This window comes from Sylvia atricapilla, chromosome 26 (assembly GCF_009819655.1).
Source record: "Sylvia atricapilla isolate bSylAtr1 chromosome 26, bSylAtr1.pri, whole genome shotgun sequence".
NCBI classification, from domain to species: domain Eukaryota; kingdom Metazoa; phylum Chordata; class Aves; order Passeriformes; family Sylviidae; genus Sylvia; species Sylvia atricapilla.
Window position 1 is genome coordinate 831,644 of NC_089165.1, and position 18,831 is coordinate 850,474.

The 18,831-nt window shown below is 62.5% G+C and overlaps 3 protein-coding genes across 5 annotated transcripts; 1 reads left to right on the top strand and 2 right to left on the bottom strand.

Annotated features, from left to right (window-relative positions):
- The first annotated feature begins 1,480 nt into the window (after positions 1–1,480).
- TBXA2R (thromboxane A2 receptor) lies at positions 1,481–8,720 on the top strand. Of its 3 annotated transcripts, none has more exons than XM_066336461.1 (3): positions 1,481–1,745; positions 6,947–7,850; positions 8,288–8,720. In XM_066336461.1, exons 2-3 carry the CDS (start codon positions 7,044–7,046, stop codon positions 8,537–8,539), a joined length of 1,059 nt encoding a protein of 352 aa, XP_066192558.1. In that variant the 5' UTR covers positions 1,481–1,745; positions 6,947–7,043; the 3' UTR covers positions 8,540–8,720. The 3 variants fall into 3 exon arrangements, with proteins under 3 accessions (XP_066192558.1, XP_066192556.1, XP_066192557.1); XM_066336459.1 differs by lacking the exon at positions 1,481–1,745 and adding an exon at positions 2,546–2,763; XM_066336460.1 differs by lacking the exon at positions 1,481–1,745 and adding an exon at positions 3,656–3,778.
- An 89-nt stretch (positions 8,721–8,809) lies between these two features.
- GIPC3 (GIPC PDZ domain containing family member 3) lies at positions 8,810–11,571 on the bottom strand. The gene is made up of 6 exons (XM_066336464.1): positions 11,323–11,571; positions 10,717–10,902; positions 10,236–10,416; positions 9,687–9,799; positions 9,471–9,552; positions 8,810–9,218 (listed from the first exon to the last, which is right to left on the bottom strand). The coding sequence occupies exons 1-6, from the start codon at positions 11,569–11,571 to the stop codon at positions 9,067–9,069; spliced, it is 963 nt and encodes a 320-aa protein (XP_066192561.1). The 3' UTR covers positions 8,810–9,066.
- Positions 11,572–11,880: 309 nt separating this feature from the next.
- On the bottom strand, positions 11,881–18,362 carry HMG20B (high mobility group 20B). The gene is made up of 9 exons (XM_066336462.1): positions 18,225–18,362; positions 15,843–15,942; positions 15,392–15,595; positions 15,085–15,205; positions 14,929–14,981; positions 14,608–14,683; positions 14,221–14,436; positions 13,695–13,827; positions 11,881–13,016 (listed from the first exon to the last, which is right to left on the bottom strand). The coding sequence occupies exons 1-9, from the start codon at positions 18,260–18,262 to the stop codon at positions 13,004–13,006; spliced, it is 954 nt and encodes a 317-aa protein (XP_066192559.1). The 5' UTR covers positions 18,263–18,362; the 3' UTR covers positions 11,881–13,003.
- Positions 18,363–18,831: the final 469 nt, after the last annotated feature.

Genomic DNA, 18,831 nt, shown 5'->3' on the forward strand with positions numbered 1-18,831 from the left:
TCCTTACCCCACTCCAGCCCCCTCCCAATCCCAACACCTCCGCTTACCAGTGCCAGACCAGTGAGCTGCTGCTCCCCAGCTGGAGTCACAGGACCCTTGACTTCACCAGCCCAGCACTGCCCTGTGTCTTGCTTCCTAGAGGGGCCCCTTACCCTCTCCCGGGCCCCATTCCTGGCACGTCCTCCCCTGGGATCTGGCTTCCCCGGCCTGGGAGTGCTGCCACGTCCTTCAGTCCTGGCTGTGGCATGGGAGGCTTTAGTGCTGCCAGACGCCTGCTCTGGTGGAGCGGAGGAGAGGGATGCTGGTTGGGATATTTCCTTACAGGGGAAAATCTGGATTCCAGAGCCTGCAGTCCCTCCCACATCATGCCTGTGAGGCTCTCCCTGCCCTGGGTAAGAAGCAGCTGCACTCTGCAGTATTGTGTTGATGAGGTGGGGGTTCCAGAGGGCCTCTAGTGATGTTCAGATGGGTTTTGGGCACCTTAGGGGCACTTCAGGGTTGAGCTGGGACTCGCTGGTGTTGGTCCCACCGGATGATGACCATGGGCACAGCCACACTGGGATCACCCCACATGGCTCCATCCCCACAAGCCCCACACCCCAGGGTCTGCCCACTCAGACAGGCAGGATGGGGTGCTGGTGAGTAGTGCCCAGGAGCACAGGAAGCTTCTGCCGTGGCTTCATAGGCCATTTCCTACCTGCATCCACCCTCTCCCCAGTACAGGCCCATGGTGCAAGGACTTTGACGCTGCCCAGGTCTCCCAACACTAGGGCAGAGGCGACCCTGCTGTCCAGGGACCTCCAAGGCCTTAGGGGCTGCCCCATAGCTCAGGGAAGTTGCCTTATCCTGCTCCTGGCTCCAGTGGATCTGCTGGCAGGATCCAGTCCCAGAGCCATTCTGGGAGCTGGTGTTGAGGAGGCTCGCATGCCTGCCCTGGCCACCCACACTTGAGGGGCTTGGCCTGCCTGCAGATTAGGGTGGGGGACCCCAGCTGCCTTGGTCCTGCACAAGGCTACCCCCTCCCATCCCGGGGAGACATCAGACATCTCCGGGGCCAGCAGCTGCACCGGACATACTCCCTGGCCTCTCCTTCCTGTGAGTTATTTCCAGCTGCTGCCTGTGCAGGGGGGTTTCAGGGCTCAGCGCAGGAAGTGAGTGAAGGCCTGGCCAGAGAGGAGGAAACGGGAAAAAAACCCAAACCCCAAAGCTGGTGAGCTCCCTGCTCAGCTGCCAGGCAGAGCCTCCCTCCCCATAGCCCATCCCTTTCCTTCCTGGACACACGGAGGGGTGGGGGAGCTCCCCCAAAAACGTCCCACTGTATCTCCAGCTGGAACAGGGTCCACGTCCTCTTCCAGACACTGCATTTTGCTGCAGTCTGACTCCAGCCCCTGGATGGGGTCACTGAGCAGGCACAGGAGCCTGAGCCTCAAAAGCTGCTGCAGCCTTCAGGCAAGTGCCAGGGCCAGATCAGGGGCTGGATCCGGCTGAAGCCCCTGACGGCTTTTCCTTGACCTGGCTGCTCTAAGTGCTCCTAGTCCACATCTACCCTACGTTTCGGGGGAAGTTGCCAGGGCGCAGCCCTGAGCTGTACAGGGGGCTACAGCGGCTCGGCCGGTTCATGCCCGGGCAGGGCGGTCGGTGGACCTGCCCCATGTGCCATCATCCGTGAGCAGCGCTGCTCCCGGGCACTCCCCGGCCCCACCCGGGACAGCAGCGGCTGCTGAGCCCCGCGCGTTTCGCTTGAGGTGAGGCCACTCCGGCTCCAAGCACACAGGGCCAGCCGCGATCCAGCTCTCTGGGCTGGCCCTGCCTTCCACCGGGGCTTTCGCTGCGATAATCTTTGCTCCAAAGCAAAGTATAGCGGGATGATGGGCTCTGCAGCGCCTCACTGCCGAGCCAGTGCCAGGGAAAGCCGCCTGGGAATCCACCTGAGCGCCGAGCCGCTATGCCCCTTGCTTGCCTTGACGGGATGTCCCCGCATCCCCCGTGGGCTCAGGCGCCTCCACAGCTCTTCGGAGCTGAGGGAGTTCTGCCCTCCTCGGCCAAGCACGAGGAGCACCAACGGAGACCATGGGAGGGAACGCTGCCTGGGAACGTGCTACCCCAGCTGGTCTGGGTTTGGACGGCGCAGCGACATCCCGATCTCGGAGCTGCCGGGCTGGGAAAACCCCCAGGCGGATCCCTCTAGGGCAGGGACGGCCGAGGCTGTGGAAGCCCCCAGGGTCCCTGGCCCTCGGCCCCCCCAGTGGCCGGAGCCGCAGCGGCCTCTCCCTCCTAAGGTCCCGGGGGGCTGCGGGGCTCGGCGGGGACGCCGCCTCTCTGGGACCCCAGCGCGGTGCAGGTCCCGCTGGAGGGGCCGTGCGCTCCGACCCCCCGCCTCAAGCGCTCCGGGCAGGGACTCGCTCGAGTAAACAAGTGAGTAACGGGGCGGGAGCCCAACCTCGACACGGACCCAGCCGCGGGTGCCGCCGCCAGGGGGGCTTCGGCTGCCAGCACCGGGGGGGCTGCAGCGGAGGGACGGCTGTCGGGTCGCCGGGGCGCTGCCCGGGCAGGGGGCGATGGGGCCGGGGGGCGACCCCCGCCTGGAGGCCGGTCCCGAGCAGGGAGGGAGCGGAGAGGGACAGGGCCGGTTCCGGGGGGCGCGGCGAGCCCGGCCCTTCCCCCGCCCCGCTGCGGAGCTGAGCCGAGCCGGGCTGAGCCGAGCCGGGCTGAGCAGAGCCGGGCTGAGCAGAGCCCAGTCGGGTGGATCCCGCAGGCAGCGAGGTAGGGCTGGGGTCTGCGCGGGGAGGAGGGCGTTGAGAGGGGCGAGAGATACGGGGCCGAGGGGCCTGTGAAGAACAAAGAGCCCAGAAGGCTGGGATTGACGGACAGAGAGGCCGGCATGGACGGACTGAGACTGGGATGGGCGGGCAGAGCGCGGGGTTGGGACGAGCAGAGGGGCTGTGCCGGACTCTTGGGGCTGTGTAGGACGTCGGGGCTCCAGGGGCTCCCGAGGCACTCGGGGCGGTCGCTGGCGGCTCAGCCGCCGGCTTCGCACACAGCCCCGGGGATCGGGTGCGTTTCGGGGGAGGGGAAGCGGAGACCCCATAGCGGGAGACGGACACATGGTGTTCCTGCTCCCCCCACTGTCTGTCTGTCCCTGCGACTGAGGGTCGCGACGGGCGTATCTTTGGCTTCCCGTCGAGAACAGAATTGGCTTTCGGGGCTCTCCCGCCTGGACGGGTCTTCCCCGCCGCCCGCGCCCGTGTGCCGCTGGCTCCTCTGGGAAGAGCTGGAGGAGGACTGGGAAAGGCTCAGGAAAGGGCCGGGAAAGGAAGGGTCTATTTCGGGCCGTCGGCGTGGGCGGCCCAACAGCCTTGAAGCCCTTGAGATGCCGCGACGTTGAGGGCAGGGTCAGCAGGGGGGCGGGGGGTCTTGGTGCCCCGGGGCTGCCAGTTGTTTCCCAGTCAGGTGAGAGGTTGGGGACCTCTGCCCTGGGGACAGCAGGGACAGGTGAGGACAGTTACCATGCCTGGCAGGAACTATCCTGTGTGTCACTGCCTCCCAGAAATGTCCTCTGTCTTGGGAGTCCTAGGGACGTCCCTGCTCTAGGCCAGGCCAACTTCTTCAGGAGCAGGTCCTTGTGATGGTTGTAGGTCCAGGGAGGAACACTGATGCCCCTGCTAAGCCCTCATTCCCGTGGCTTTTTCTGTCCCAGCTGATGACCTCGACATGATCTGATACCCCAGAGCTCCAGCCTGGAGGGAGATGGCAGTGGGACCACATCCATCCCTGACAGGTGACACAGTGTCCCATGGGACCACCTGCACCAGGGGCATCAGGCTGTGGAGCCAGAAGGGATCATGCAGGGAAAGTCATTGTCCTGGAGAGTCCAGCAAGCAGAAACTGGCCCTGCAAGGGATAAATGCAAATGCCCTGCAGCATCTTCTGCATGGCTGCCCTGTGACTGAGCACCACATCCAGTGGCAGACCCCAGGTCAAGGGTACACATGGGGCATGGGGGGAGTCACTGCTGTCTGGTTTGGGGGTCCCTTTGCTGGTGTGTGGTGCCTCTCCCCTTGCAGCCCCCACCCTAGCCTGATCTTGTTAGGCCTGTCCAGGCCCCGTGCCCAGTCCTGGGGAAGACTGGGGAAGCAATGGGCTGAGGCAGAAACTGATAAGGAGCAGCCTCCTGCACTCCCCATCTGCCTCTCCCTCACTCCCTTCGGATGTGGCCAGGGCAGGAAGCAGTGCCCAGCAGAGGCAGGGCAGCCTTGGTGCATCTTGCAGCAGGACCCAAACCTGTGGGCTCAGGCGCTTCCAGGAGTCCCATTAGCGCCTGCACCAGCCCCTCACATCCCACTGCCAGCACCTCACAGCCTCCAGCAGAACATTTCAGAGCTAGCTCCTCTCCTCCAGGATTTTACCCCAGCGTGCCTTGCCAAACCCTTGCTCAACAGAGCACTCCATTTTGCTGGGTCCAGAACCCCAAACACGGGGTCCTTTGTGGAAGTCCCTGGGCTCAGGATTTCTCTTCTGCAGGACCTGCTGTCTCCACATGCATCCTCTTGCAGTGGCTGTCCGTGATGGGGGAGAAATGGCAAGTGAGCCCCTCCTTCCCGGAGGCATCACTGGTGTGTTCTGGCACAGCAGGGGTTCCCTCTGTCCCAGCCCTGCAGCTGCCAAGTGGCCCCTTGTAAATATTTGATTCCCTCTAAGTGCTGTGCCCAGCTGAGGCAGCTTTGAACGGGGAGGGTCCCAGCTGCTTTGCCCCAGAGCCCAACGCAGAGTCCTCCCAGCCCCCAGGGTCCCTGTCCAAGCCACAGTGGGCAGTGGGATGAGGGTCCCAGTTTGTGGCTGTGTAGGGACAAGAGGTGAAGGGAGGAGAGGGAGGAGATGTAGGTAATGGTGGGATTTGGAGCTTTTGGGGCTGCTGCCTCCTTGTCTGGCCAAAGTACCAGTGCAGGGAGGCCCCCCCTGACTGGACACTGTAGGGAGGGGTCATACCCTGCCACAGGGAGCCAGTGAGCAGCCAAGAGTGTCCTGTGGCTGTGAGTACTCAGGTAACAGGGACAGCAAGGCAGCATCGCCCCCTGGGCTCTTGAGCCCCAGTGAGCAGAGGGAGCATCCTGGGACAAGGGGGTATGTTTGGGGACAGCACCCTGACACTGTGGGCAGGTACATGGCAAGGGACAGCTGGAGTGGAACTGGCATGCCAGGCACTCATGTGGCATCACTGTGGGGCAGGAGTGACTTTGTCACCTCTCAGAGGACATGGGGAAGGCTGGTCACCCCTTAGGGTCTTAGAATGTCATGCTGGGGCCTCACCACATATCTGCAGGGCCAGTGCCTCTGAGGCTGATGGGGTCCCTTGGGGCCCAGTGAGAACAAACAGCAGCAAGTTTTCACTGGGCTGGGCTCACCCTTGCAGTGATTCATCACCATGCTCTCCAGCCCCCCACGCCAAGACAGGAGAGAGATGGGCACAAGCCATCACCATCCCTGGCGCCTTCCCCACTCCCCAGGGCTGCAGGTCCTGTGACACGGCCGGTGGCAGGGCACAGGCAGGGTGCTACTGCCCTGGGTGGGTGCTGGCATCCTCTCCCCGTGTGTCGCCGGGATGAGGCCCCAGAGGATGTTGCAATGCCTGGCCCCATCCCAGCCTGAGCGGGCTGTGGAATCAGTGCCTCGGGCGTGCGCAGTGGAGAGGGGCTGGCAGCTAAGGGGTGTCTGGGGGAGGGACATGGCATGGGGCCTCAGAGCCAGGCCTGTGATGGACCAACAGCCAGGGCTGGTGATGATCACAGTTGGTGTGAGGTTTAACTTGGGGACAGAAGACAGGTGGCCATGTCACCCTGCACAAGGGACGGGCACCACAGTGGGGGTTTTGCAGGGGTGGTGTGTTAGGGCAGGGCTGGGCATCCCACTGGGCATTCCACTGGGGCTACTGGGATGAAGATCATGTTAGCCAGGAGGGTGGGCTGGGGCAGGTGGGGTGGCAAGAACATCCACAGCCTGGAGAAATGGGTCCCAGGAGTAGAGGAGGGGTCTGGTCCCTGCAGGGGTCTGTGTCCCCAGGTCATCCAGTCCCCAGTATTGCCGTGTCTCTGTCCTGTTCCACATCATCCCATTTGCAGCCTGGACTAATTTGCAATGGAAGGCCATGTAGGACCAAGAGCTGGAGTTGATGAACCTTGTGGGCCCCTTCCAACTTAGGATAGTCCATGATTCTATGATTTCCAGATGCTTCCTGGCCCAGATGAGGCAGAGTAGCACTGACCAGGCTGTCCACCACCACGGCCATACCTGTCGCACTCTGTCACAGCCACTGTCCTGGTGACAAACCCACAGCTGCCACTGTGAGGGATGCTGGGGGCGGGCAGAGCAGGTCTGTCACCCACACTAGCTGTGTGTTTTGGCAACGGTGTCAGGGTAGCAGCACAGCCTCAAAACCTGTACCTCAGGTTTCCCCAGCACACTGGAGGAATGGGGCATCTTCACAATGAGCCAGGAGTTTAGGGTCAGGAATAGGTAAAGTGTCAGGATCATGCTCTGGTGCAGCCACTCTCTGCCTGCATCTTTCAGAGTGTGTCCCCCACTGTGATGGAGAGTGATGGCCCAGGGATCTCTGCCTATGTCCCCCACTTCAGGGCAGGAGGGAGCCAGGCTGTTAATGCTGAGTTTCCCCCAGCACCCACTGTGCTGGGATTCAGCCTCATGGCTGCAGCCCCACACAGCTCATGGCCGGGGACAGTTACTCCTGGCAGCTGCAGGGCTGCAGCCCTTGGCCCCCACTGCAGCTGTGCCTGGGGCTGGCACAAGCCAGGTCCCCCTCCATGGGCTGGGGTTCCACCGTGGTGTCCCCCTCCACAGCCCCTGCAGGACCCCATATCTGCAGGCTCAGGATGGATGATGGGTGGGCTAGGCCATGGGGAACAGCCCTAAATTCCCTCTGTTCCCCCTGCAGGGCAAGGCGGGATTGGTGCTGGCAGGGGCCTCCAGCCATGGAACAGAGCCGGGAGCGCACCTGAGGCTGCTGGAAGGAGCCGGAGGGGGTGCAGGACATGGAGCCCCCCAACAGCAGCATGCCCAGGCAGGCAGACTCGTGCTTCGGGGTGTTCAATGCCAGTGATGGCCGTGCCAGTGCACAGAACAGCATCGCCTCACCCTGGTTCTCCACGGCCTTTGGCCTCATCGGTCTCTGTTCCAACCTCTTTGCCCTCTGCGTCCTGGTCACCTCCTCCCGCAAGCTCTCCAGCCAGGCCCGCTCCTCCTTCCTCATCTTCCTCTGTGGGCTGGTGGTCACAGACTTCATGGGGCTGCTGGTGACGGCCTCAGTCATCATCCCCTACCACTTCACCAAGTTCTCCTGGGTCGAGGTGGACCCTGGGTGCCATCTCTGCAACTTCCTCGGCTTCTCCATGGTCTTCTTTGGACAGTGCCCACTGCTGCTGGGGGCCACCATGGCTGGGGAGCGGTTCTTAGGCATCAACCATCCCTTCTCCCGCTCCACCAGCCTCTCCAAGCGCCGTGCCTGGGCCATTGTGGGGCTGGTGTGGGGCTTCTCCTGCTTGCTGGGACTGCTGCCGGTGTTTGGGCTGGGGCGGTACACACTGCAGTTCCCCGGCTCGTGGTGCTTCCTCACCCTCCTGCCTGACACTGGCGATGTCGTCTTCTGCCTTCTCTTTGCCCTGCTGGGCATTCTCTCCGTGCTGCTCTCCTTCGTCCTCAACACCATCAGTGTGGTCACTCTCTGCCGCGTCTACCACAACCGCGAGTCGGTGCAGCGGCGCCGAGACAGCGAGGTGGAGATGATGGTGCAGCTCGTGGGCATCATGATAATCGCCACCATCTGCTGGATGCCCCTGCTGGTGAGGCCCCTGTCCTGGTGTGCCCCATCACCCCCCCTCCACGTCCCTCCTGAGTCTTCATGTTCCCCTCGTTCCTCCTTGTGGGGCCTCAGTCTTGGTGTGTTCCCCCACCTCCCTCCATGTCCCTCCAGGGGCGTGGTGTCCCCCGCTCTTGACAGTGAGGTCCCAGCTTTCATTGTGTCCCCTCCCTGTCCCTGCTAGTGAGGTTCCCAGGTCTGAGGGTGTCCCCTTGGTAAGACCTCCCCTGCTGGTCTCCCACTGCCACCTCTCTACACCCTCAGCTGGCCCCCGGTGACAAGAGAACAGGTGCTCCCCAGTGCCCCAAGCTGGGCCAGGACTCCTCCAAGGGGCTCAGTGCCTCAACCTTCATCACTTCCCCACCCTGGAGCAGCTTTCAATGGATCCTCCACTAACACTTTGCCACCTTCTCCCCCCAGATCTTCATTGTCCAGACGGTCCTGCAGCACCTGCCTGGCCAGGCACAGGTGCTGCCCGTGGACACGCAGGAGATGCTGCTGATCTACATCCGCATGGTCACTTGGAACCAGATCCTGGACCCCTGGGTCTACATCCTGTTCCGCCGGGCCGTGCTGCAGCGTGTGTACCCCCGGCTGCACCCCCGGCCCTCCATTGTCTCCCTCACCCCCTCCCTGCCCCGCAAGCTCACCGCTGGCTCTGTCCTTCAGTAGCAGCCCTAGGGATGGGCACTGAGCAGGGGGACGTGGCCATCCCCCCATCCCACCCCCACAGTGGATCCTCATCACCTGCATCCAGGGGCTTCACCCCACCACAAGCTCCATACCCAAGGGGCTGTCAGGAGGCGCAGAGCTGCTTCCCCCTCCCTGTCCCCAATAAAGCACAGCTCATGAAGCTCTTGGAGCCTCTTGGTGACCACCCTGGGGGCCCCAGGGAGGGTGCCTGGGGGGTACCCACCTTGCTGACAATCAGAGCAACAGCCCTTCTCCTCCAGTCTCTCCTTTAATGAGCCACAGCTGCTCCCCACCACATTTGGGGGGTGTGTTAGGGGGATCCTCAGGAAGGTGGGTGGGTTGGGTGCTTTCTGCCTCCCCAGCCCAAGGGACAGATCTAGGAGCTGCTCAGGAGGGTGTGGGGGGCAGTATGGGGACCCCCACCAGCACCTCAGCCCCAGATGGGGTGGGGATGAGGTGGGGACATGGGGAGGGGACAAAAGTGAGGGACAACACCTGCCCCCTAGCTACTCCTTATCCCCCTTGGGGTGGCAAACAGCTGCCCAAACCTCAGCCACAAACTCCTGGGGGAAGGCAAACTCGCCCAGCACTGAGTCCAGCCCTTGGGCCAGCTGGGCCACGCTGGGGCTGCCCTTGGCCACCTCCACCATCGTCGAGGCTGTTGGGGAGAAGAGGGAGATCAGAGCCAGTATGAGGGGCTGAGATACAAGCAGGGCCTGAGTCAGGATCTGGGGCAGGAGCAGGGGAAGAGGCAGGAGCTGGGTCAGGAGGAGAAGCTGGGTCAGAGCAGGGGCCGGGGAAGGGGCAGGGGCTCGGGCAGGGTTCGGGTAAGGATCCGGACAGGGGCCGGTCAATGGCAGGGGTAGGGGCAGGGGCATCTCCGGGTCAAGGTTCCAGGTTCTCTCCTCACCCAGCTCGCTGTCACGGATGCCCATGTAACTCTCCAGCAGATCGTCCACCCGCCGGGCAGCTTCTTCCTCGGAGGGGCTGGGCTGGGGGCAAGACGCCCGGGGGATAAGTGGCGGGCAGCACCAGGGGCACCCAGGGGTTCGGAGATGCTTATCCCCACCCTGGCACAGTGTGGGCAGCCATAGGCTCGGGGTGGGAGGCTCGGGGTGGGCCTTACCCCCTCCTCCAGCACGGCCGGCCCCTGTGTCCGCAGCCGCAGCGTTTCCTTCCCGCTGGCCACTCTGCCTTCGCCGGGGGATTTGCCTGTCCGTGTTCGCTGCCCGATCATGTCTGTGTCCCAGGGTGGGGGAATGAGGGCACGGGCAGGACCTGGCATCCCCAGCCCCTCGCTGCTCACTGCCCGGCCATCCCGCAGCCCCCCAGGGGCACAGCAGGGTGAGCCGTGTGTGGGACAGGGGGGATGTGTGTCAGGGACACCCAGGAGTGCAGGGTGGGGATGCTCGTGGTTATGGGGTATTCACGGATACTTGGGACACAGAGCAAGGGGGTGCCCGGGGGGGACACGAGCAGGTGTGGGGACCCCCATGTGAGTGCCTCAGAGCTGTGGGGTACACACACACACATAGCGGGGGTGCAGAGGGCTACACACAGGGGGCAGTGAACTCTGGGAGGTACTCGGTCACTGGGGAGGGGCTGCACAGCCACAGGGGGCTGGGGACAATCTCAGAGTCCCCAGGGCAAGAGCAGAGGGACCTTCCCAACTCACCAAAGGCCTTTTTGGGCTGGACCAGGCGGAGGGTGAAGGGCTGAGCCCGTGGCAGCTCCCGCAGCATCCGGGCCACCTCGTAGTGCCGGCAGCCCACGATGGTGTGGTCATTGATAGCTTCGATGCTGTCCCCTACACACACCGTCTGCAGCCGGTTGATGATGCTCCCCTCCTTGATCCTCTGGGGATCACGGTGGGACAGGGACACGACAACGTCCACATGGCACAACGGGACAGTCAGACACAGCCCCCATCCCAACCCACACATACCCACCTCAGTGGTCCCATGCCCTTTGGTAGCCAGGTCAGGCAGGGAAGCCCTCCCAAACTTCCCCATGGCAGGGAAGACCCCCAGGGCCAGGGTGGACCCAGGGAAGGACTGAATGTGGGGAGTCAGGGAGGGGCCTGGTCCCAGGGAGGGGATGTCACCTCCAGGGCCACAGTTCTCAGGGCTGCCCCAGCACGGTCCCCAGAGGTTCACCTTGATGAAGGCGTAGCCAGCCCCATTGTCTGTGATGGTGAGGCCAAGCGCATCCTCTGTCTTGGTCACCTCCACCTCCTTGGTCTCACCCCGGATGTGGGCGAAGATGAAATCCTCCAGGCCAATCTGTCCCCCCAGCAGCTTCTGCATGTCCACTTTGTGCGTGTTGAGCGTGCAGAAGAGGATCTGCCCCAGGGAACCCCATCAGCAGGGACTGGGGATGCCTCAGTAGGGCAGGAGGTGTCAGGGGAGCCACAGCCAGTTCAGGGGGACTTGAACAGAGGAACTCAGGGACCCAGAGCCTGCCTGGGGACCCTGCACTGCCCCATCCCTATGCACCCTTCCATAGCTCCAGACAGCTAGAATTAACCAGGGAACTGGAAGCCACGGCTCCCTGCCCACATACAGCGGAGAAACTCAGGCACAGAGCCCCCAAGCCCTCCCCAGAGGAACTGAAACAACCCCGAGGCCATAATACTCTTCCAGAAAATTTTGGGGACTGGGGAGCATCTGGGGACTTGTAGGAGCACAGGCCATAGGCAGTGCCACAGGGTGAGTGTCCCTGCCTGGGGCACGAAGACCCCTCCCCAGGCCGCAGCCCCTCACCTCAGTGGGCGAGATGTTGAAGACCTCGGCGATTTTGGCGTAGAGCTCCTTGACATTGGTGAAGCCCTCGATGCGCCCCGTGGGGCTGCCATGGGCCAGCTGCGTGTGGAACACCAGCCTGGGGCGGGTGCGGGGAGCCCGGGGGGCTGCGGGGCCGGGTGGCTCAGGGGTCCCCGGCTCCTGCCCCACACCGTTCTCCATGGGGCCGCCCTCGGGGGGCTGCCGGCCGTGCCTGCCCGCCCGCTGCATCCCTGCGGCGCTGCTGAATTATGGATGGGGCTGGCTCCCCGCCGGCCGTAAGGTGATCCCCAAGCCCAGAAACCTGAGCCGGTGGCGCAGGTCACCCCCGGGGATCGGGTGAGCTCTGCCACGTATGAAGAGCCTCTGCCAGGCTAGAGGTGGGAGAGCAGCCGGCCCAGAGCCAGCACCATCACCTCCTCCCCAGCTAGGGCTGGGTGCTGCAGTGATGGGCTCAGGGCTGCCACCTACGGATCCACCCCAACAATCCCAGGATCTGCTCCAGAGCTCCTGCTGAGCACAAACACACAGGGACCAGAGTGGTTTTCTCCTACATTTATTTGCTCCCATCTCCATCCCCAGCCCAGCAGCACCAGGAGATGGCAAATGGCAGATGCACAGCGCAGGCCTGGCAAGCAAGAGAGGGGTGGGAACACCCCGGTCCCGGTCAGACACAGGGACAGGCCCATGTAGTGCTAAGTAAGAAAATAAGACGCTCTCTAATTACACAGTCTGAGATTAATGACAGGCAGTCCCGGGGACACCAACCCCAACCCCGGTTGCCAGCACAGTGGTCCCACAAGAGCAGGGGGGCTCAGGCAAAAGGGGCGGGAGGCAAAAGCCAGTGCAGCACACCCAGGGTCACTGTTAGCAGGAAGGAGTCGGTCACAACTCCCCTGCTGCAGGGGTCCCCACCCCAGGACAAGGTGAGTCCCAGGTTCCCTCTTCCAAGGGTCCCCACCATGGGAGGGGTCAGTCCTAGCTCTTCCCTGCTCCCTGCCCCAGGAGGTCAGTTCCAGCTCCCCTCTAGCCTGAAGAGTTTTATTGCTTTCAGAAGCTTGCTGCATGGTCCCAGATGTGGAGGGGAAGGAGGGAAGCCAAGCAGGGTGACGGGCAGGAGCTGAAGGCACCCATTAAATAAAAGCTGAGACAGTCAATGGGAAGGAGCTGCCCTCGCGCCCTTGCTGGGATGGGACCAAGGGGCTCCCAAGCTGGCCAGGGGACAGGAGGCAGCACAAGGACCAAGGGGGTCCAGGTCACCCCCTAGTGCCTCCCAGCCCCAGTTCACCCTAAAGGGGTGTGTTCACTCCAGGCTCAAACCCAGCAGTGCCTCTCCTGCCTCAGCCAGGCTTCAGAGAAACCCTGATTGGCAAGGCAGGGCTGGGGGCCAGGGAAGAGCTGGGGGTGCTCACACCAATGCTGATCCTCTCCCAGCGCTGCCCCAGTGGGCTCTCAGCCCTGTCACCGCTTGTCCCTCGAAGCTCAAGGTCCCTGGAGCTGGTACAGCTGTGGGTCAGCTGGTCCAGGCTGGGGGTCCCAGCTACAGGAAGGTGCAAGGGGCAGGGGGAGCAGCCAGACCCCCTGCAGAGACTGTCCCTTGAGTGAGCTCCAAGGGACAGGCCCAGGGTCCAGCTAGGCCCGAGGTCTGGAAGGACTGGTCCTCTCACAAGTGTTCACTGAGGAGGGAGAAAAGCATGGCTGAATCACAGAATCCTACAATGGTTTGGATTGGAAGGGGTCCTAAAATTCATCCAGCTTGTCCCCTGCCATGGGCAGGGACACCTTCCACTAACCCAAGGTTGCTCCAAGCCCCATCAAACCTGGCCTTGGACACTTCCAGAGATTCAGGGGCAGCCACAGCTGTTCTGGGCACCCTGTGTCAGGGCCTCACCACCCTGCCAGGGAGGAATTCCTTCCCAATATCCCATCCAGCCCTGCCCTCTCGCAGTGGGAAGCCATTCCCTGTGTCCTGTCCCTCCATCCCTTGTCCCAGTCCCTCTCCAGCTCTCCTGGAGCCCCTTTAGGCCCTGCAAGGGGCTCGGAGCTCTCCCTGGAGGCTTTTCTTCTCCAGTGAACACCCCCAGCCCTCCCAGCCTGTCCCCAGAGCAGAGGGGCTCCAGCTCTCGAAGCCGCTCCATTGCCTTCCCTGGATTTGCTCCAACAGATCAGAACTTTTGGACATGAGGACACCTCCTGAATTTAGGGACTGGGCTTCCCTCTCCCACAGCTCCCTGGAGCAGCTGCACACCATCTCTGTCCACATCTTCCCTGCTCAGCTCCCATCACCACCAGCTCAAGCTCAACCCTGCAGCCCCATAGGGACACCTGTGCCATGATCCCAGCCCTGCACTCACCTGGCAATCCGGGACAGGATCTCCTTGACACGCAGCACTAGCGGCTCGTGCTGCAGGGGGTTGCTCTCGATGGCACTGTGCAGTTTGGCCATGTAGAAGTCCAGGGTGCTCAGCGTGGGGGTCTCCCCCGTGCCTGTGGGTGACAGCCCAGTGAGCAGGCCCAGCAGGTCCCCACCCAACCTTGCCCATGTGCTGGGGACTGCAGAAGGGACCCCAGCACCAGATGCCACCTCCTGCAGCAGCAGGAATTTGAATTTGGGCCAATCTGGGGTGCAGCTGTGAGTGCGGCTCCAGAGAAGGAGAGATCCCAGTCTGCCCTGCCCCAGGACAGGGAAGCCAGCTGGCTCTGGGCTTCCTGGAAAGCTCCCCAAGTGCTGCAGGATCCCAACCCAACAGCAGATGGGCACTTACCACCACCCCACTGCCCCACAGTGCTCCCCTCATGAGATGGGGCAACCCTTCACTGCCTCTGTGCCCAGGCAGGGGTCCCAGCAGCCAGGGGGCCCCACGGCTGCTCCCAGCTCACCAGGGATGGGGAGGGAGGCAAAGCTGGCAGTGAGGGCCTGCCGCACGGACTGGAGCTGCTGCTGCAGGGCCAGGGTCTGCCGCTCCTCCTGTGCCAGCTCCTGCTCCAGCTTCTCCTTGGCGCAGTTCATGCTCTCTGTGTGCTTCTGCAGGATGGCATTCTGCTCCTCGAACTCCGTGTTCATCTTGCGCAGGCGCCGCAGCTCAGCCTCCCGGGCTGCTGGGACAGCACTGTGTCCGTGGGGACAGACCCTGGCCCCCTCATTCCAAACCCAACCCCCATCCCACACACGGCTCTTCCAAGCAGCTCTGTGTCACCAATATGCAGGCTCCAGCCAGGACCTGGTCCCTCCATATGGGCTTCCCAAGGACCCTTCACAGCCCCTACCCTTGTTTTGGTCCAAGAACTCCTCGGTGAAGATGGGCACATCGAAGGTGGAGAAGCTGTCGCTGCACTCGCCAGCCTGAGGGACAAGAGGGAGGGGTTGAGCAGGGCTGAGCCCACCAGAGGGGACCCCAACACCTTGGGGCCAGGCTGCTGAGGGCAAGGGGGCAGGGTGAGGGCTGGACCTACCTGGCAAGTGGGGAGGAAGAACAGCTATGCTCTGTCTACCACCCCTCCAGGAACCTGGGACCCATAGCCCCCCCTGCCCACTCACACTTGCTCAGCAGTGCCATGTGCCACACAGGAGACCTGACAGGGCCTTACCTTGTGTGGGTGCCCATTGAGTAGGGTGTTCACAGCCACGGCACCCGCGTCCTCTGCAGGAGAAGAAGAAGGTCACCCCAGGGGCCAGCCTCATATCCCCAAAAGGTTCTGGCAGCACCTGGCTGCATCCTGGCAGCCAATGCTCCCACAACCCACCTTTTTTGATCTTTTTCTCCTGGATCTTCTCTGTGCACATTTTGTAGGCCTCTGACTGCTGGTATTCCCGCAACTCCTTCATGTACTGCTGCTTCTCCCGCTCCGCCTCATCCAGGTACCGCTGTGGAGGGTCACAGAGGGGCCTCAGCCTGACCCAACCCAGGCTCCTGGGAGCTGCTGACTCCTCCCTGCCCAGCTCGCACTCCCTAGCACCGGGCACAGCACCTTCCCCGGAGCAAGCTCAGGGATTTGGGGAGCAGGCTCTGGAGCTGCCCAGCCTGGTGGGGTCTCCCCTGGGGGCCAGTACCTGTTTCTCTGAGAGCTGCAGTTTGCTCCACTCTGCTCCCAACATCTTTGTGATCTCCGGGAAGGGCAGGTCAGGATGCTGCGTGCGGATCTGCTCGCGCCGCTCATTCAGGAAGCGCACGTAGCCCGTCACAGGGGCTTTGGGGCCATTGGGAAGGATCTTCTTTCTCTTCTTGCCCTTGGGCCAGCCCCTCTTCTTCACTGGCTGGCATCCATGGAGAAGGGACAGCCCATCAGGGATCAGAGCCATTGCATCAGTGGGACACGGGAGCAGCCCCCAGGGCCACCTACCCCTCAAGGCAAAGTCATCCCTTCCTTGCCCCTGGCCACAGCCACGGACTCATGTGGGCTGCGGCAGGGCAAACAGAGGGGCAGGGACAGCCACAGCCCAGACACCCTGGGCCCCACTCTCAGGTATCACGTGAGAAAGGACATGGGCTCTGGGGACTCACCTCCTCCTCCGGCTTCTCGCCAGCCACCCGTGCCGACTCTCCCTTCTCCTGTTTGATGGCCACCAGGAAGTTCCCATGCTGAGCCTTGCCCGTGGCATGTCTGCAGCCAGAGAGCACCATCAGAGGGCTGGGACATCATGGTGACCAATAGTGACACATTCCTCAGCAGTAGGACCTCACACTCACCCAATTCCCCAAATCCCGTGACTCAAATAGCCTCAAACCTGGCACTGGCCATGCTGCAGCCCTTGTTCCCATGAGGGGAGGCTACAGCAGAGTGATGGCACTGAAGCAGAGCCCAGCACTGGGTGAGCAGGACAGTCCTGCACACTAAAGCTGCCTTGAGACTAGTCAGGGACATTTGGATGGAGGTTGGCTCTTGTGGTCAGGCAATATTGACAGTCACATCCCTGCCTGTCACCTGGGCTTGGGACACACCTTGGTGGGGAGTCCCAAGGGACTCTCCAAGGGAGGAGGAGCCACAGGGGTTTGTATCCAGGCACCAGAGGCACCACCTGGAGGCATCACTGACACCCAAGGAACCCTGGAGGCAGAAGGTGAGGGCAGGGTGCTGGCTTGACCTGCTCCAGCCACAACCACTCCTGCAGGTTTGTGCTGTCACACCTCCCCAACACCTCGAGCAGCTGCACTGCAGGGCCCAGGCCCACTCCTCAGGTCACTGCCATGGCTTTATGGATCAGCAGCTGCTTTGGGCAGAGCCTCCCTGCCCCACTGAGCACCCACAGGTCCCACACTGAGTCGGTAGAGCCTCTGTGTCCCACCACAGCATCACCCTAGGTGTCCCCAAGCCCCTCTGGCATCTCCTCCAGTTGGCTCCATCCCCCAGCCCTACCCCATTCACACCGCTGAGTTCTCAAGGCAGCTTTTGCTCTGCTGGAAATGTCCTCATCACATCAGGGGTGCCACAAAGGACTCCTGAGTGATACCAAATGATGCTCACTTGGGTTCCAGCCAGGTCTCCAGACTTGGGAATCAGCCCAGGGCCAGACACAAGCCCTGGCAGAGACATGTACCAAAAGCCACAGCAATCCCAACCTGCTCAGGATGTACCTTGGAATTTCCCTTGTGTTTGCTACATCATGTACCTGGACAAAACCCAATCCCTGCAGAGACCCCAAGCTATTGCTATCCATTTATCACCCACACAAGCCATCCTTGCAGTTAATTTAGTGGGCCCCTTCCTTGAGTTGCCAGCACAGAGCCTGCCACTGCACCATCCCTTGAAGACAAAGTGGGACAAGTCCCTCCACCAGGATCAGAGGCCAATCAGTGGCCCCCACACTCACAAAAAACCCTACAGGAAGATGTGAGACCACCTCTTCTTCCAGCTCCTGGAGGAAAAGAACCCTCCAAGGTTGTGCAGGGTCACAGCCAGCCTTTGGCTTTATCAGCTCCAAGAGCAATGTTCCCAGTGATGTCCACAGCATCATCATGTTTGCCAGGAACACCAACACGCCCCAGCACCAGATGGTTCACCCTCCTCCCTTGTGATCTGGATTCCTTGAATGCCCAGGGATGCTTTAAAGAGTAAAGTTATCTCAGGCAAGATTTCTCCTCAGCCAGTTCACCCTGGTATCTACCTCCCTCCACCTCTGAGGTGCTTCCCCATCTGCCAGCCCCTGTGCCAGGAGGGCCAAGGCCAACACAGAACAGCACAGATCACATAGAAAATCAGCCCTTGCTGGTTCTGATATCCCAAGATGCTTAGAATCACAGAATCCTGAAATATCCAGAGCTGGAAGGGACCCACAAGGATCACTGAGTCCAATTCCCTGTCCCTGCACAGACACCCCAACAATCCCACCCTGAGCATCCCTGAGAGTCTTGTCCAAACCCTCCTGGAGCTCTGGCACCTTGGGGCTGGGACCATTCCCTGGGGAGCCTGGGCAGTGCCCCAGCACCCTCGGGGAGAAGAACCTTTCCCTGAGCTCCAGCCCAGCCCTGGCACAGCTCCAGCCCTTCCTGGGCTCCTGTCCCTGTCCCAGAGCAGAGCTCAGCCCCTGCCCCTCCGCCTCCCCTCAGGAGGAGCTGCAGCCCCCGAGGAGCCTCCCCTCAGTCTCCTCTGCTCCAGCTGGACGAGCCAAGTGCCCTCAGCCTCTCCTCAGACCCTTCCCCAGCTCCGTGTCCCTCCTTTGGACACTCTCCAACAGCTTTGGATCCTTCTGATCTTATGGTGCCAAAGTGCCCCCGGCACTGGAGGTGAGGCTGCCCCAGTGCAGAGCACAGCAGGACAATCTCTCCCCAGCACACACAGATCCCACAAAAGGCCTGGAAGGGGGTGAGTTTCTGCCACTCTTTCACCAGGGGCACTGACACAGAAGAGGGTGGCCAGAGGAGCCTGTGGCAGGTGGTGACACTTACAGCAAGGCGGCGGGTGGCTGCTTGGTGCTGTGGGCCATGGGCAGGCGTCTCGGTGGACACAGGCACTCTGTGGACAGAGCACAGTTCACATTGCCGGGTGCCCACTGGGGTCCCCCTGCTGAAACCCGCCTCGGAAATGTCTCCCTCGTGGGGAAATCACAGGATGCCTCCCCGAATGGCATCTCCTCCCCAGCCAGCCCCTTACCGGCCTCTCCACGCCCCCCAGCCCCCAGGATCCCGCCACAAGCTCCAGCCCGCTCCCACTGACCCATCCCCTCCCTGGGAGTGCCATCTCGGCCCCCACGGGCTCCTGCCCTTGGCCTTCCTCCCACCCGCGATCCCCAGCGTCCCCTGAGCCCTGCCCTGCAGAAGTCTCCCTCTCCCGAGACCCACCGCAGCCCCAACAGGTTCATCCCGGTAACACTCCGCGCCCCCTCGCAGCCCCAGTGCCCCCCGGGCACCCCCTCACCGGCCCTCCCCTCGCCTCCTCCCTCCTGTGATCCCATCGCAGCGCCCCAGTGGGCTCGCCCTCATAACCCACCCTCTACTCGCGATTCCCGGGTCCCCCCAGAGTCCCCCAGGATCCCGACAGGAACGCCCCAGCCCC